The sequence below is a fragment of the Prinia subflava genome, chromosome 14, assembly GCF_021018805.1.
Source record: "Prinia subflava isolate CZ2003 ecotype Zambia chromosome 14, Cam_Psub_1.2, whole genome shotgun sequence".
Lineage (NCBI taxonomy): Eukaryota > Metazoa > Chordata > Aves > Passeriformes > Cisticolidae > Prinia > Prinia subflava.
In genome coordinates this window covers 14505346-14524221 of record NC_086260.1, presented here as the reverse complement: position 1 = coordinate 14524221, position 18876 = coordinate 14505346, and the positions used below count along the sequence as shown (strand labels likewise).

The 18876-nt window shown below is 42.4% G+C and overlaps 1 protein-coding gene across 2 annotated transcripts in view; it reads left to right on the top strand.

The window, feature by feature from the left end:
- SLC6A11 (solute carrier family 6 member 11) overlaps nt 1–18876 on the top strand; it is a 95715-nt gene that overhangs the window by 34474 nt on the left and 42365 nt on the right. For both annotated transcript variants that reach the window (XM_063411432.1, XM_063411433.1), the window contains exon 7: nt 15817–15951. In XM_063411432.1, the coding sequence (XP_063267502.1) occupies nt 15817–15951 (135 nt within the window). The remainder of the gene's footprint in view (nt 1–15816; nt 15952–18876) is intronic.

Below are 18876 nucleotides of genomic sequence, written 5' to 3'. Positions count from 1 at the left end.
AGAAAACTTCATTATCTAGACAGAATAAATTATTTTTGCATCCCTCACACTTCCAGCTCGTATCTCTTTGAATTTTGTGAATGGCTTATGTCACTCTCAGAACTCGGAAGGTTTCATCCTTTCTTCCCAAGGATTTTTGTCCTGGTTTTAAGGTGAAGTTCAGCTCTCTTGGTTTGAATTGGGCTTTGGTGGAATAATCTACCAGACCTTGAGCAGGCCTGAACAGTGCTTGTATTTCTGCCTGTGGGTCATTTTGTGTGTTGTATTTCCGACTGTGTGTGATTTTGTGTGTTATATTTCCAACTGTGGGTCATTCTGTGTGTTATATTTTGTTCTATTTCTGATTGTGGGTCATTCTGTTTAGAGTATTTTCTTCTATTTCTGACTGTGTGTGATTTTGTGTGTATATTTCTGACTGTGGTTCACTTTGTGTGTTACATTTCTGTCTGTGGGTCATTCTGTGTGAGATTTCTGACTGTGGGTCACTCTGTGTGTTCTATTTCTGACTGTGGGTCATTCTGTGTATTCTGTTTCTGACTGTGTGTGACTTTGGGTGTTGTATTTCTGTCTGTGGGTCATTTTGTGTTCTATTTCTGCCTGTGGGTCATTCTGTGTGGTGTATTTCTGTCTGCAGACCATTTTGTGTGTGTATTTCTGACTGTGGGTCATTCTGTGTGATATATTTCTGACTGTGTGTGATTTTTTGTGTTATATTTTGTTATATTTCTGACTGTGGATCATTCTGTGTGTTATATTTTGTTGTATTTCTGCCTGTGGGTCAGTCTGTGTGTTCCATTTCTGACTGTGGGTCATTCTGTGTGTTATATTTCCGACTGTGTGTGATTTTGTGTGTTATATTTCCAACTGTGGGTCATTCTGTGTGGTGTATTTTGTTGTATTTCTGCCTGTGGATCATTCTGTGTGAGATTTCTGACTGTGGTTTACTTTGTGTCTTATCTTTCTGCTTGTGGGTCATTCTGTGCATTGTATTTCTGACTGTGGGTCACTCTGTGTGTTCTATTTCTGACTGTGGTTTACTTTGTGTCTTATCTTTCTGCCTGTGGGTCATTCTGTGTGGTGTATTTTGTTCTATTTCTGACTCTGGGTCATTCTGTGTTGTGTATTTCTGACTGTGGTTCTTTTTGTGTGTTGTACTTCTGACTGTTTGTGATTTTGTGTGTTGTATTTTGTTATATTTCTGATTGTGTGTCGTTCTGTGTGTTCCATTTCCGACTGTGGGTCATTCTGTGTGTTGTATTTTGTTATATTTCTGACTGTGGGTCATTCTGTGTGTTATATTTCTGACTGTGAGTCCTTTTGTGTGTATATTTCCAACTGTGGGTCATTCTGTGTGTTGTATTTTGTTGTATTTCTGACTGGGTCATTCTGTGTGTTCTATTTTTGCCTGTGTGTGATTTTGTGTGTTCTGTTTTTGACTGTGGGTCATTCTGTGTGGTGTATTTTGTTGTATTTCTGCTTGTGTGTGATTCTGTGTGTTATATTTCTGACTGTGGATCATTCTGTGCATTGTATTTTGTTGTATTTCTGACTCTGGGTCATTCTGTGTATTCTGTTTCTGACTGTGTGTGATTTTGGGTGTTGTATTTCTGTCTGTAGATCATTTTGTGTTGTATTTCTGCCTGTGGGTCATTCTATGTGTTGTATTTCTGTTTATGGATCATTCTGTGTGTTCTGTTTCTGTCTGTGGGTCATTCTGTGTGGTGTATTTCTGTCTGTAGATCATTTTGTGTATATATTTCTGCCTGTGGGTCATTCTGTGTGTTCAGTTTCTGACTGTGTGTGATTTTGTGTGTTGTATTTTGTTATATTTCTGACTCTGGGTCATTCTGTGTGGTGTATTTCTGTCTGTGGGTCATTCTATGTGTTATATTTCTGACTGTGGGTCATTTAGTGTTCTATTTCTGATTGTGGGTCATTCTGTGTGTTGTATTTTCTTGTATTTCTGACGGTCATTCTGTGTGGTGTATTTCTGACTGTGTGTGATTTTGTGTGTTCTGTTTCTGACTGTGGGTCATTCTGTGTGTTTTATTTTGTTCTGTTTCTGACTGTGGGTCATTCTGTGTGTTTTATTTTGTTCTATTTCTGATTGTGGGTCATTCTGTGTATTCAGTTTCTGACTGTGTGTGATTTTGTGTGTTGTATTTTGTTGTATTTCTGACTGTGGGTCATTCTGTGTGTTCAGTTTCTGATTGTGTATGATTTTGTGTGTATATTTCTGACTGTGGTTCACTTTGTGTGTTACATTTCTGTCTGTGGGTCATTCTGTGTATTCTGTTTCTGATTGTGTGTGATTTTGTGTGTTGTATTTCTGACTGTGGGTCATTCTGTGTAGAGTATTTTGTTCCATTTCTGACTGTGGTTCACTTTGTGTGTTGTATTTTGTTCTGTTTCTATCTGTGGGTCATTCTGTGTGTTATATTTTGTTGTATTTCTGACGGTCATTCTGTGTGTTATATTTCTGACTGTGTGTGATTTTGTGTGTTCTGTTTCTGACTGTGAGTCATTCTATGTGTTGTATTTCTATCTGTGGGTCATTCTCTGTGTTATATTTTGTTGTATTTCTGATTCTGTGTGTTGTATTTAGTTCTATTTCTGACTGGGTCATTCTGTGTGGTGTATTTGTGACTGTGTGTGATTTTGTGTGTTCTATTTCTGCCTGTGGGTCATTCTGTGTGGTGTATTTTGTTCTATTTTTGCCTGTGGGTAATTTTGTGTGTTCTATTTCTGACTCTGGGTCATTCTGTGTGTTTTATTTTGTTCTATTTCTGCCTGTGGGTCATTCTGTGTGGTGTATTTTGTTGTATTTCTGCCTGTGGGTCATTCTGTGTGTTGTATTTCTGCCTGTGGGTCATTCTGTGTGTTGTATTTCGTTCTATTTCTGACTGGGTCATTCTGTGTGGTGTATTTGTGACTGTGTGTGATTTTGTGTGTTCTATTTCTGCCTGTGGGTCATTCTGTGTGGTGTATTTTGTTGTATTTCTGACTGTGGGTAATTTTGTGTGTTGTATTTCTGACTCTGGGTCATTCTGTGTGTTTTATTTTGTTCCATTTCTGCCTGTGGGTCATTCTGTGTGTTCTATTTCTGCCTGGGGGTCATTCTGTGTGTTCTATTTCTGCCTGTGGGTCATTCTGTGTGTTCTATTTCTGCCTGTGGGTCATTCTGTGTGTTGTATTTTGTTCTATTTCTGACTGGGTCATTCTGTGTGGTGTATTTGTGACTGTGTGTGATTTTCTGTGTTCTATTTCTGACTCTGGGTCATTCTGTGTGGTGTATTTTGTTCTATTTTTGCCTGTGGGTCATTCTGTGTGTTCTATTTCTGCCTGGGGGTCATTCTGTGTGTTGTATTTTGTTCTATTTCTGACTGGGTCATTCTGTGTGGTGTATTTGTGACTGTATGTGATTTTGTGTGTTCTATTTCTGCCTGTGGGTCATTCTGTGTGGTGTATTTTGTTGTATTTCTGACTGTGGGTCATTCTGTGTGTTGTATTTCTGACTGTGGGTCATTCTGTGTGTTATATTTCTCACTGTGTGTGATTTTGTGTGTGTATTTTTGAGTGTGGGTCATTCTGTGTGTTCCATTTCTGCCTGTGGGTCATTCTGTGTGGTGTATTTTGTTGTATTTCTGCCTGTGGGTCATTCTGTGTGTTTTATTTTGTTCTATTTCTGCCTGTGGGTCATTCTGTGTTAAATGAGGCCCTCTCTCACAGCAGCACCTCTTTTGAGGTCAGAGACCTCTCTCGAGGCTTTGTGATTTCCAGTTGTGCAAAAAATCACTGGGAGATGGACCCAAAATAAGAGAATTTATCGATCTGCTGGGAAATACAAGCAGAAAGAGAACTCGGTGTGTCAAGATTAACTCATGAGAGAAGTGGGAGAATTTCTGGGATTAGGTTATTCCTTTTCCTTGAGGAGCAGGACACTGCAAGGTCTCCAGTGTCCCTGCAGACCCCAGACCCAGAGATGGGTTTTTCATCTCTTTTGCCCATCCTTTTCCCTCCCCTCAGGAGTTAAGCCTTGCTTGCCAGCAGTTAAAACTCAGTCACTAGCCCCAAAGAAAATTTATTTCTCAATAGCAGGCCATCTAAAGGCCTTAATGGATTCAATGAGGCAGAAAGAAGGAGCAAAAGGACAGAAACAAAAAATATAAGGGAAAGATGTGTGGAAGGAAAAAAAAAATAGAAAGAAAGAAAGAACTAGGGCCCATTGTAGGAGCCCAGGAAAAGGAACTGGGCAGCAAGGATTGTATCTCCTGAAGTGTCTTTTGTTTTAGGCTGAAGTAACAGCAAAGAATGGCCCTTCATGGCCAGGCTTTAGCTCTGGCCAAGGCTGATCTCTGTATTCAAAGGGGGAAAGTAGAACATTCATGAGATGCATGCAGAGTTCCTGCTCTCCGCCTCCTCTGTGTGAGGTTTCAAAACTATTTATTTTTCCACTCTCCTGTGCTCTGAGTGTTTAAGGACACCTCGGGTTTGTTAAAAAAAAAAAAAAAAATTAGATTTTCGTGCTTCTCGGTGGTAGATAGATTTAGAGATGGGCACCAACAAACCTGCTGGAGTGCTTGGGGGATTGGCAGAATGATTTTCAAAGAAAGCCTCACATATGATTTGTTTTGGTGTAAAATTCTAGGGAAAATCCTTATTACCATTGAATTAATTATTTTTAATATTTGAAATATCATGCATTTATTTGGTGACTTCTCAAATGCTGGCTGCAGTTCCTAATCCTGTCCTTACCTTTTTGCCAGGCAAATTTATCTTTTTTTTTTTCTGACCTTCTGTTTGACAGCTGGGGAAGGATCATGTAGGAAACTCCAACCAAAATCCTCTCTTCATGGTTTGAGTCCTTCCCAGCTGCACCTTAGGGGAAAATCCACTTTTATGTGAATATTCAGGGTGGATCTAAGCCCTGGCACAAAAGTGTTTGAGTGGGAGAGGGTTTGGGCACAGAAATCACCTGGTCTGTGACCTTGGAGCTTGAGAAAGCAGAAGGGGCAGGGAGAGCAGAGGGGGGAAGGCCAGCTGTGATTGCTGTGGCAGCACAGGGAAAACTGCAGCCAAATTAAAGGAAAAGCCCCAAGGCACAGATGAACACAACAATCTCTGCAGGAAAAATGCACCCATTGGCTAAAGGGAATAAATAAAGGTTATTTTTGCCATTGAGGTTACCAGGAACTTTTAGCTCATTGCACTGACCCAACAAAGGACTTTAGAAATGTGACGGTTCCAGTCATTTATTCCTATATATTTTTATATATTCCCATTCCTATTTATGCCTGTATTTATTCCTATATATTTATTTCTATATATTTATTCCATTTATACCACTCCAGGTCTCTTCGTGGTTCACTTCTCTCACAGAACCTGCCCTTCCTCACCCATTCTTTTCCCCCTCCCTGTAATCAGTGAATGATTCCCAGCAGCAGAGCACCCAACAGGAGCCCAAATATCAAATTTCCTGTTTGTTATCATTGCTGATGCACATCTCAGGGCTGAACTATTATTCCTTCAGGTGCCCAGCACTGGGATTTACAGCTGAGAGGTTTCCAAGCTGCCTTTCCCAAAACTGTGTGGTTGCCATGTCCTGTGGGCTCTGTGTGTACACAGAGTTTCCACAAAGAAATTGCAATGAATTTTGCTTCTCCTGAGCCTTGCTTTGTGTATCTGGAATATTATTTGCATTTTTTTCTTCTGCAGAAACACACAGGGTCCCTCAATTCAAATGCACAAACATTTATAGCTCTGTAGCATTATAGACTTTCCTAATGCTGCTCCAATTTCATATTTTTCCCCATGAAACAGAAGAGCTACAATCCCCTATTCTCACACAGGCAGTTTGTCCTCAGCTCCTGCTAATCTATCCAGCTTCAAGACTGGCTCCTTAATTGCAATTTTAGGTATCAATCCCAGTGACCCCACATGCCAAGGTTGTATTAAACCAAATTCCTGCCGGTGGGAAGGCAGCCTGTGCTTTCTGCAGCCAGCAAAGTCCACATTTCTGCCTTTATCTCCAATGTGAAGATGTCTTTGTAGTACAAGCTTTGTTTACAAGGCAGTTCTTGTGAGATTTACAAACTGGAGCCCTGTGTCCCACCCCAGTGTCAGCTCCCGTGGCTCAGATCCAAACTCCCTCCCAAGAATGGCAAAGCTTAATGGAATAAATTCCCTCCCAGGCAGCAAAGGCAGCTCCAGGCAGCTGCTGGGGCAGGGCTGGTCACTAAAACACATCCCCAGGAGGGAGCTGGCTGCTCTGCACCTGCTATTCACTCCTGCTGCTGGAAAAAAAAACCTTGTGTGCTTCAAAAAAGAAAGGGAGACACTCAGAACATCCTCTGCGAGCTGGATTGTGCCGTGGAAAGTAGACTTTGGACAATTAATAGATAGTTGTGTTGTAGAAAGTGTAAGGCACTGCTCTTAATTAGCTGTAATATGAAATTCTGGGTTCTTTCCTGTGGGTGTAAAATGTGTTTGGGAGAATTGCAGTGGTGGAGGTGAGTGTGGATTTCTGTGCTCTGGTCTGGGTGTCCCCTGTTCCCGAGTGCCTCGCTGAGGTTGGGATCTCAGTGCTCCAGGAGTGGGGTGAGCACGGGGAGAGATCTCTGCTCCCCAGACCCTTCACCTCCCCAGAGCAGCCCCTCGGGGGTCTCTGCAGAGCTGAGGGGATCAAGGGAGAGCTGAGAGATCAAAGCTTTTCCCCAGGAGACAAAAACAAATCCGTGGCAGGCACGTACTCCTAAGTCACCATCTTCCAGCCTAAGGTTTTCATTGTGACCCCTCTCATTTTTTCTCACCTTTTCCTCTCACACTGCAGAGCTGCTCAAACCCACAAATTAATTGCAGCAGTGTCAGATTGGTGTCCTACGAGCCAGCCCTGGGGTGATTTAGCAGCTGCACTGGGAGGCTGCTCAGAGGGGAAGAGCAGAGCAATAAACCCTCAGCAGAGGTGTTTAACTTCGTTAGGAGGGGTGGAGCAGCCACAGGGCAGGGAAAAGGGGAGAAGCAGCTCGGGATGACAAGGATGGGTGTTGATTTGGCTGGTGAGGCTATTCCTCATCCTTTTATTATCCTTAATGCACAAGGAGACTGCAAAAGCTTCAGGGCGCATCCACGGCTCAGCTGTCACCGTGGAGATGAGAGCTGGTGTTCCTCTGTGCCTGGGGCACACAAAAACCTTCTCCCACCTCAATGGGAGCTCTTCATCCTCCCGCAGACCTTCTCCCCCCTAACTGGGAGCTCTTCATCCTCCTGCAGACCTTCTCCCCCCTAACTGGGAGCTCTTCATCCTCCTGCAGACCTTCTCCCACCTAACTGGGAGCTCTTCATCCTCCTGCAGACCTTCTCCCACCTAACTGGGAGCTCTTCATCCTCCTGCAGACCTTCTCCCACCTAACTGGGAGCTCTTCATCCTCCTGCAAACCTCCTGATCTTCCCCAGAAAGCCACAGAATGGTTCTGGTTGGAAGGGACAAGGCACATCCTGCATTTATTTGGTGACTTCTCAAATGCTGGCTGCAGTTCCTGATTCTGTCCTTTCCTCTTTGTCAGGCAAGGTGACAGCAGAGTCTGTCTGGCACATTGATCTTTTCCAGCTTTTAGATCTTTTAAAAGATCTTTTAAAGGTCTTTTACCTTTTGGGGCCACCTCAGTAGAGTTCTGGCTGCAAAACCTCCCCTAAAATCCCTCTGGTCATAGCATGGCTTCCACTTCCCACACTTCACCCAGCTTTTATTTTTGTAATTCAGTGCTGGTGTTCATTTTGAAGTTTTTGTGTCATTTTTGTTTATTTGAGTGTTTTTTTTTTAAAGACAAGTGAGGAAAATCAAGCAGGAATCTAAGCTGGAGATGATAAGGAATGCTCTGGTAAATCCCAATTTTTACTGGAAAATGCTGATTCACAGGAACTAATGATTTAAGGGAATTCAATAATTCCATGAGGACAGCTCTCCTCCAGGAACCCCAGTTTGGTGCTCTCCAGGAAGACTCAGAGGGCAAACAAACCCTGAATCAGGAGAAGGAGTTGGCCAAAACTTTTGAGTCCTTTTCAATGCACATTGAAGATCTCACCCATTCTGGAGTGACAGGAAAAATCACCTCCCTGACCTTTGCATCTCCATCTGCTTGAAGGTTAAACATTTTTAGGATGGGTCAGGACCTAAGGAGTGAGAAGTGGAAGTTGTAGCTGAAATATGTATAAAATTCCAGTTCATGTAGTGCCTTATTGAACCCCTGTTTCTGCCTGTGTAAAATCAATTACACAACTGGAATTTCAGGTGCTGCTGTGGGATAATTCTGAATTATTTTCACAGGAATGGGGTTGCTGTGAGTAACAGTCATCCCACATTACATATTTTTCTAAGCAAAACCCAAACTCCTGAGTACGTGTGTAACTTGTAAACTCGATGGCATTGAGAGGTCTGAAAATCCTAGAAGGTTCTGGAAAGGAACAGCTTTGTTTTATAAAAGCTTCTACATTTTAAAGACCTTTACAGAATGGAAAAAAACAAACCCTCAGTTGATTAATTAGTCCTAATTTCTATTTAAAATTCTTCCTGATTGGTTTTTAAAGTTGACTTTTACTTGATTAAATAGCAGTCTTTAATTCTGAGATATTTGTGGCTCTGCACATTCCCTCCCTGATGGGAGCTCTACATAAACACTTTGCTTGCAGGGATGAGCTCAGCCAAGATGCTGAAATTTGCTTCCTCCCCATCAGTCTTTGTACCTTTGTACAAAGGGTTTCTCTTTGTACCTTTGAATGTTCAACAAAAAAAAATCACATTATAGTTACAGGATGCTGTTATTTCACTGGTTTATCACTACCATTAATGGTGGAGATAAAATAATGAACTTCAATCAAGATTTTTTTTTGTGTAAAAACCCCTCCAACTCCCAAAAAACTGCTTTTAAAGAAAATAAACCTCCAGCAAACCCATCCCAGGTGCCAGGGACAATGACACCAATATTTCAGCCCCCAACACCAACACCCCAAATGTGCTCTCCATGTGTTTTTTTTCTTTAAAAGCAGTTTTTTGGGGGTTAGAGGGGTTTTTACACAGAAAAAAATCTTGATTGAAGTTGATTATTTTATCTGCACCATTAATAGTAGTGATAAACCAGTGAAATAACAGCATCCTGTAACTAAAATGTGATTTTTTTTGTTGAACATTCAAGGGTACAAAGAGGATACTGCAGCCCTCACTCTGTTCATCCACAGAACTCCTCCAAGAACAGTTGGCGAGGGGAGGATCAATGCTGAGAGTGGAAAATATAAATTTGGAGACTGAGAAATCTCTGGGAGGAGGCTCTGAGCTCCTGAGTTGTATTCACTGTGGATATTGAGCTATGAAATAGAGAAATGCTTTTCTTTTTGGCATTTAATGGCAGCAAAAATGTGATAACATCAATGAAACCTTTCTGACAGGCGCTCAGCTTTTAGATCAGGTTGATCCTCGTTCAGTGTGGATTCACATGAGAACATTAAAAACACTTTAGGGCAGTCACCAAAATCTGAGCTGGTTTGTACAATGTGTAAATTTTACTGTGAATTTGGTACTGTGAACTCAACCAAGGCCCATTCAGGCTAGAATGAATCCCTGAAATAAAAGGAACTGTGACTTAAAGTCATTTCTTCAGGATCCAGCCCATCATTTATGGTCACTGCCCCCTTTCTAGAACCTTTTTGCACATTATTTGTCACTGATTAGGTCATTGTTAAACTGTGCAGGTATCAAGAATTAATCTGGTTATCTGCATTTACCTTTATTTATTCACATTAATAATTTATTAATTATAAATTTATTTGCCATTATTATTTATTTCCCTTTTTTTTTGTTTGGTTTTTTTTGTTGTTGTTGTTTTTTGTTTTGGGGTTTTTTGAGGGGTTTTTTTTTGGTTTTTGTTTTGTTTAGTTTAGTTCTGTTTTGTTTTTGTTATAGTGCCTAAATGAAGGTGCTCACAGAAATATTTGCAATAATGGGATAAAATTCAGTTTCTGTATTTAATATGGGCACTTCTGTGTGTTCTGGTCCCCATGACTGGGATTTTTGGATATTCTGTTGCCAGTCTTACAAATTTTGGGGCAGGAGCTGCTAATCAGAGAATTTTTACTGGAATACAAGGAAATCTATCTTTACATTAGCCCTAGACAATAAACTGATTTTTTTTTAGTGAAGCAGGAGGTCTGTAGACCTCTTGAAAAGACCCACCAAGCCCAAAGAGCAATTTTAGCAGAAAGATCTTGATTTTAATGCTCCTGGGCAAGCTGGAAACAAATCCAGCTGTTGGAACGAGCTGGGAAATAACACATGTTCAGAAAACTTGTGCTGCTTAAGGAATATTTATGGGGAAAATAAATGGAAGTGAATTATTCCCTCAGTTCAGCTGGGAAAATGAGCTGCTGCTGTGCATGGGGATTGTCTGCCCTCGGTGCTTTCTCTTTGTTTTCCAATTTTAGCTGCACCCCTGGGTCCCTAATAGAGAACTTTGGATTCAGCCTTCCACCACGACTTCTCTTTCCTTTGGAACTTTTGGCTACAGGCAGGCAGGTTTTTTTGTACACTTTGAAATATTTGAATATTTGAAATGGAATTTAGGAAGTGCTCAAAAGTGTCTAAAGTCAGACCCAAGGTAAAGAATAATTTGTGCTGCAAAAAATATGGAAAACAGGTTTTTTTACCCATTTTTAACATGGGATTAAAGCTTCTAAATAACAACTTTGGCTTGTTAGAGCATTTTTTATTCAAGAGAGATCTCCTTTCCACCCCTTCACACAAAAGGATGCCAAACCAAAATTAAACAGAATGTTTTCATTTTGGGTTTTTGTTTGTTTTTGTTGTTTGTTTTTAAATTGACTCAATGAATTTTGGAGTGAAGTTTTCATTTCATTGTGAAGGAAACCATTCCAGCGAGGCTCAGACTTTCATTTTTTCATTTATTCAGAGACCTGGGACTTGCACAGCTCTGCCAGGTAGGGATTTTTGGGTGTCCCAGGCAGTGACCTCAGGGGATGTGGTACTGGAACTGTTCCCTTCTGCAGTTCTCATTTCATGTGGAATCTTCCTTTATTATTTCATGTGGAATCTTTTGCTTCCTGTGATCTCTCAGGTTCTCCCATCCCTTCACCACTGTCCTCTCCTGGCCCCTCTTTCCTGGCTCATCTCATTGAATTTTCATTCCCAATGATTTTTTCCTCTTTGCTGCTTATTTCTCAGTCCTCAGATCCCATTAAATTTTCTTTTTTGGAATTCATTCCTGCTCGGAGTGAGGCTGTCTGCACTCGCTGATGATTCAGTGGCAATTTAGGAGGAATTCTGCAGTCCATAGGCAATCTGGTTAAGGATGGTTTGCCAGAATTATTCTGTTTATCTGTGGATCAACAAAGATGACACAAGATGATGCTGAATAAATCTATAAAACACACAGAGAAAACAGAAAAATCAGTCATTTTGCTGATTCTAACCCCTCCCTTCATTCCAGTTATACAAATCCATTTACCTGGTGTGCTGTTGAGTTTTTGCTTTTGTTTTTCTCTGCATATAAAATTTCAGCTTTAAACGTAGGTGGACCTCGAATGTTTTCCCCCTTTTGACATGCTTTTAAAAACCTTGTGAATCAGTTGTCATTCCTTTAGACCATTTAATACCATTTTTCTTGTAAATCCAATTAATGTGGAAAATCTCCCTTTTCAGTTGTCACTTGTAGCTCCATAGATGGTGTAGAGTCAGATGAACAAAAGCCTTTTTCCCAAACAATGCTGCCTGGAATATTTTACACTGCCCCATGGCAGCTGAAAAAGAAAATCTTTTATTGTGTTCATCATCTAAGAAATCAGAATTTGTGAAACTGGAAAATATCACTGAGGCCAGATCTGGTTTGACTGTGCCTTGTGGGACAATTTAAAACATTTTGATGGAAATCCTGCCCAAATTAATTGGTGGTTCCTGGGTGTGTCCACTCGGTCAGCAGAGCTGCCAGGCAGGGCTGTGATAATTCTATTCCTGGATTTGTGCCAATGTGTTCTCCTGGATAAAAATGATTCTTTTCCCTCTCACACCACTGGGTGAAATTTTGGTTCCTGAGCAGTTTCTCCTCACAGGAGGGCAGTGCAGCACAGTTGGGGGTTTCAGTCTGGTTCTCCATGCTCATGGTGTCTAATAAATAAATTAATAAAATAATAAATAGGTTAAATGACACCAGGATGAAAACACTCCATGAAAAATAAGGATGAGCAGGGCATGGGGCCAGGTCTGATTTTCCATAAACACTTTAATAGTGAGTTCTGGCAATTCCAGCATTGATATTCCTCATGTTTACAGCCCAATGGAGCAATAGGGGATTTCAGGGGATCAAGAAGCCAATAATTTCCTGAAGCATCAAGATAAACTTTATCCCGTTTATAAACCACAGTTGGTTCATTATTGTACAAACAAGCTTGAACATTGCAGCTTGCAGGGGAGAATTCCATCAGCCTCCTGGCCTCCAGGTCCTGTTTTATTCAGGAATTCTGGTTGTGTGTTCTCAGCCAGGCATAGGAGCAACGTTCTCAGCTTTGTGCTGCTGTGAGGAGGGTGTGAAGCTCAGGCTGGTGTGTTCTGGAGGCCAAAAAAATCTGATTTGGGGCTTTGAGGATTCCATGGGTCAGGGCTCAGTTCACTGCATGGAAATCTCCCTTTTTATTCTCAGCAGGGTTATCCTGAATTTCTGATTCTCCCCAGCCAGATCCTCCTCCCCCTGCAGCACGATGGGCCTGCAGTGTCCAGAAAAACACCTTCTGAGTGAGGACAAGGTGTCCAACAGCCCCAGGGGACAAACTGGGACACAGGGACATGTTTGTGCTGTTAAGATATTGAGCTATGAAAAGATTAAACTGAATTCTAGCTCAGCTCTCAAAATCTTTGTGATGCCTCACTCATTAAATCATTTCATAAGTACCTCGAGATCTCTGTATTAACCTGGAGTGACACCTAAGCCTCTTAAAGGTTCTTTAAATTTCTAGTATTTGATGGTAACTTGTTTCCTATTCTTTGATACTTAAAGTTAGTGACAGTCAGTAAAATATCCATTCTCAGGATCTTGGGTTCCAATGTACTTTCAGCTGAGCACCCAAGCATAGTTCAGAGTTGTTGGGTGCATTTCCACCTACTTGTACCTCTAAATATCATTGTAAATTTTTCTTTCAACCACATTTTACGAGAAGAACTTGGTGCAAAAACTCCCCTGCCAGAAATTTTTATTTTGTTTCCAACTGCTTAAACATTGGCATGTCTCTGACAAGGGTTTAAAAAAAGCATTTTGAGCATTGGGATGCAAATTAACATACCAAGCAATTAAAGTCAATTAAAACAGGATGCAGTGTAATTAGAAACAGTTGTGTTCACATTGATATTCAGAGAGGGTCGATGTGTTGAAAGAAAAGAAAACAATTCGGGAAACTTTTAATGCCCAGCAGATGTGAGGATGATGCTAATAATGGTACAGATCCCTAAATTCCCCATCCTGCCTCACCTCAGGAGCTCTTGGGGAGGGGGAGAAAATGGGAATTAATGGCACAGTGCACTCACCTGGTGAAGGAAAAGAGCTCTGGAGCCTCCAGAGTTGTGTGATCAATTGTCAGCAGTGTCAGAGCCTCGGGAAGAGGGGATCTCTCCACTTCCCCACTCCTGCTCCCTTGGTGCCCCTCTCATCGTGGTTCTGCGTGTCTGGATTGATTTCATTAATTGATTGAGTTCATTAATTACAATTCATTCATTATTGATTGCCAGGAATAGCGAGCCAGAGGTGCTTTATTTTTTATCCCCTTTCTGCATGGCAGAGAGCAGGGAGAGCCCTCGTTCCCCTGAAGCTGAGGCAGAACTGCCAAAAAAAATTTGTGAGTTTGTGGCTGCAGCCCCTGCTGCTGTGGGATTGCACAGATCCCTTCACTTGGCTGCAGAGAGGAAGGTGTTGGCTTTTCCTTGATGGAAGGAGAGAGGAAATCCCCCCAAAACACGACCTGGGAAGGAACCTGCCTCTGCCAGATCAGTGTTTGCTCAGGTGGAGCGTCCCAGGCAGTGCTGGGACGTGCAGTGTCTTCTCTAGGATTTTTGTTTGTTCATTTTTGCACCACTACATTTGTATTTTTAACAGTAGTAAAGAACTGTTATTCCTATTCCCATATCTTTGCCTGAAAACTCCTAATTGCAAAATTATTATAATAATTTGGAAGGAGAGGGTTTATATTCTCCATTCCAAGGAAGCTCCAGCTTTCCCTGGCAGACACCTGTCTGTCCAAACCGAGACGTGCAGGAAGCAGTGGATGTGCTGCACAGCAGTGCAGGAAAAGAAAATCAAAGAAATATTACAGATATTCAGGTGCAAGGCCTTCAGTGCCATCAAATGGATGTGTCTGCTAACTGCCTTCTGTTAAATGCAACTTTTGATTTAAATCAAGGAGGAAAAAATAGCTGGCAAAGAACTAAATAAATGAAAACCTTTAGCTGGCTGCTCCATCCTTTCCACCTGATTTAAGGCTCGAGCAGGACCGTGTCCATCCCATGTGTTTGTTTTTAAATTCTCATTAGCTGCTGATCCTTCTTTATTTGAAGCCCAAATGTGGAGAGACAAAGGCTATTTGAACTCAGCCACTCACAGCAGTTTGCAGCCCCACTAATATTCAACAGCTGTAAGCACTGGGATAAAACTTCCCATTTTGCAAGGAATTGACCTAGGAATTCATCAGTCCAGGCTTTTGGGACCTGTGGGAACAGCATGGTGCTCTCCATTTCCTGGGAAATTCAAGTTCCTCCATTTCTGAGGGTACCTGATGAGGCACATGAGCTCATTTCATGTTTGGGGTTAAATAGTCCAAAAATCCAATTTCAGTTCATTAATTACAAAAATATGTCTGAGAATCCTTTCACAGCTCCATTCTCTGATGTATCCCTTTCAGTTACATAGGACACAGATATTGGACTCCTGAGTTTAAAATGCACATTTTTTGAGGTTGTATTTTTCACCAAATGATTTTTTTCCATTCTTGCAGCTTAGATAATTTTGACTGGTGCAAGGCAGGTGTAAGAGCAACATCTCACAAGTGGAAATGGCCACAGGCAACTACAGAGAGTTTAATTTCAGGTGGTTGTCACATAAGGAAAATATTGATAGTGCCATGAAAATTATCATTTAATATTTGAATTTGAGTAGCCATGTCCTAGCCTCAGGTTTGGGATTGTGAAACAGAACCAATTCCATTTTTCCTTTGGAAATTGGGACTCCTTGCAGGTTTCCTGTTGCTGCCTATGCAGAGAACAAACTGATTTCTGGATAAAAAATGTGTGGCCCTGTATGTGAAAACAGAATTTGCTGAGTTTCAGCACCTCAGAAATTTTGCCTGAAGGTTCTTTGTAAGATAAGGGTTCTCTATAAAATCCCCAGGAGATAGGGATAGAATTTAACCTTTGGCCTTGATGAAATTCTTATTCCTGAAACCCAGACATGCAGGCAGAGCATGAAGAGAAAGCAGTTTGGTAATTATGGGGTGACTGAGAATCCATTGCTTTTACTGTTATAATATATATAATTAATGACTTGTCATCATGAGTACCTGTGTTTGGAAATAATGTACTTACAGAGAACTTCCTAATCTCTATAAAAAGTGCTGACCTCTCCCACAAAACCTAAAGAGTTTAGAAGGGAATAAGGCTGGAGGACAAAAATCACCTGCACAAAGGCATCCAAAACACTTCACAAAGACGTGAAAAGGAGGTGGTTTTGCTGCAGCTGGAAAAACCAATCCTTTTCTGATGTTTATTTCCCCCCACAGGTTGTGTACGTGACAGCCACCTTCCCCTACATCATGCTGATGATCCTCCTGATCCGCGGGGTGACGTTACCCGGCGCCTCCGAGGGCATCAAGTTCTACCTTTATCCCGACATCTCCCGCCTCTCCGACCCACAGGTAGGACCTGGGCCTGCACATTTATTTATTTATTTGCCTTTCTGGCTGGGAGGAACTGCAGGAGTCTCTTGGTTTTGAAGTGTGAGCACAGGTGGCTGCTGGGGAGTTGTTCCTTTCGGACCTTGAGACTCTTGAGTGTGTCCAGAGGAGGCAGCGAGGTTGGAGAGGTTCTTGGAGCACAAACCCTGTGAGGAAGGGCTGAGGGAGCTGGGGGTGTTTATCCTTGAGAAAAGGAGACTCAGGGGTGACCTCATCACTCTCACAACTCCCTGAAGGGTGGCTGTGCTCAGGTGGGGTCGGGCTCTTTCTCCAGGCAGAACGAGAGGACACAGCCTCAAGCTGTGCCAAGGGAAATACAGGTTGGATATCAGGAAAAAGTTTTTCACAGAAAGAGTGATAAAGTATTGAAATGGTCTGCCCGGGGAGGTGGTGGAGTCACCATCCCTGGGTGTGTTTAAACAAAGTCTGGATGTGGCACTGGGTGCTGTGGTTTATGTGTTAGGGCTGGGTTGGACTCCATAATCTTGAAATTCTCTTCCAACCTGGTGATTCTGTGAATCTGTGAACTGAAGATGTGGAATTGGGGGTCAGGCTGTAAATCTGTGTTGTGTGTTGGAACAGATCATTTTCTCAACTGGAGAGATCCTTGGTTGATAAATGAGGATTTTCAGAGCCAGTTGCAGTTGGTGCTTCTGCTGCTGAGGGACAAGAGCGTTGCCACCAGTTCAATGGGAACAAATTTAACTGGGATTTAGCCATTGTTGGGTTCTCTGCTTGTTCCAAATCTAAATCTCAGGCAAAATTAACAGAGAAATTATTCAGATGATTGTTGTCTTTATAGCAGAATATGCAACCGAGGAGGAATGAGGTGTTCAACAAGAAATCTGCCGGTTTTGTTTTTTCCGATGCAGAGTAGAACATGGAAATAATGGATTAAGCTGGTTTTTTATTATTATTATTTCCAGTGACAGAGGATTACAATAAAACAGTTATTGTCCATCATTTGTGTGATATTGAAGGGGGGTGGAAATGACACAATCTCTACAGAACCTGACAGGTTGCAGACAGCATTTCACTGATCTGCTCTGGCACTGTAAAAGACATTGCAGAGTGTTTCTCCTGAGGCTATTACATTATTAAATGGATCCTGAGAAGCAGACAGAAAGGAATTTGGGAATATTTGTCAAAATGAGTTTTTTTAAATCTGCTTACTGAAGATGTGTCAGCATAATTTTTTTAAATCTTCGCTTACTTTAAACACATATTTTGTTGCAAAAGACAATAGAGGGGCTCCTTCAGGTGATTTTCCTTGGGGCATCTGAAATATCTGTAATGTCTGCTTTAAACAAGTAATATTTCTACAGGAAAACAAAACAAAACAAAATAAAAACAAAAACAAAAAAACCCCACAAAACAAAAAAAAACCCACATAAAAAACATAAAACCCCCAAACAAACAAAAACCAAAATCCAAAACATAGATTATAAAAACACCAAAACCAACAGCAAGAACCGCCCCCAAACACACACACATACACAAAAAACATAGAAAAAAACCCCCCAAAAACAAAAATAAAAAGATTCTTTTAAAAGATTGAAAATGTTAGATGAGAATTTGAGCACGTGGTGAGTTTTGGACTTGACCAGGTTTGTGTTGTGTGTCAGCGTGGATGGGAAGTGAAAGGGCTGTGGAATTCCACAGTGCTGCCTGTGGAATTCCAATTGCACCTCCAGCAGAGGTGGCCTCAGGTCACCTGAGAAATGAGCCCTGGAACACAGGGAAAAGCAGGATTCTCTGGCACACTCCCAAATGTCTGTTTGCACCTTCCAACAGGCTCAGTCTGTGTGGATCCAGCGACCCAGCCTGGCTCAGGCTGAGCCCCCAGAGCCCAAACTCCTCCTGGCCAGGCCAAGGGATGCTCTGGGTGTGTTTGCCTGAGCACGGGGCTGGCACTGCTCTGTCCTGGGCTGGGCCTTCACCCCTGGGCTGGGGCTGGAGCTGCAGGTGCCCCCTGCCCTCCCCAGCAGAGCTCTGGGTGCCCTGATCTTGGTCACCCTGGCCTTGGTCACCCTGATCTTGGTCACCCTGATCTTGGTCACCCTGATGTTGGTCACCCTGGGCTTTGCTCCCCTTGCAATGTCTGTGTGGGGACATGGAATGGTTGGGATTGGGAGGGACCCCACGGATCATCCAGTGCCACCCCTGCCCTGGCAGGGACACTTTCCACTGTCCCAGGCTGCTCCAAACCCCTCCAACCTGGCCTTGTGATGCTTTAAGTTTTATTTTCCCTGTATTTCAGCCCCTGTGCTGCCCAGGGTGCAGCTCTGAGCTCACACTCAGGCTCACTGCACACAGCAGGGACACAAAACAAATCCTTCTCCTGCTGCACACCAAGGACAACTTTCAGCCCCAAAGCACAAACAGGGGTGGCTGGAGGGAGGAACAAGAAGGATGGGACCTCCCAGCCTGGAGCTGGAATTGGACAATTCAACCCCAATATGGACCAAAACTGATCAAAGTGTGAGACCTCGTGACCGTTTGTCCATTTTGGGCTTATTTTGGGTCCATTTTGTGCCCATTTTGGGTCCACCCTGGGTGTAGCCCTGGCCAGGCTCTTGTCCTGCCCAAGGTGTTCCCTAAAGGCCTTTCAATAAATCCCTGCTTTATTCTCTGGCTCAGCCCAGTCTCTGTTCCAGCTCAGCCTCCCAAGGCACCACTTGGGCACTTCCAGGGATCCAGGGACAGCCACAGCTTCTCTGTGCCAGGGCCTGCCCACCCTCAGAGGGAGGAATCCCTTCCCAAATCCCATCCATCCCTGCCCTCTGTCAATGTTAAACAATTTCCTCTTTTCCAGTCACTCCATCCCTTGTCATTCATCCCTCTCCAAATTTCCTGCAGCCCCTTCAGGCCCTGCAAGGGCACCCT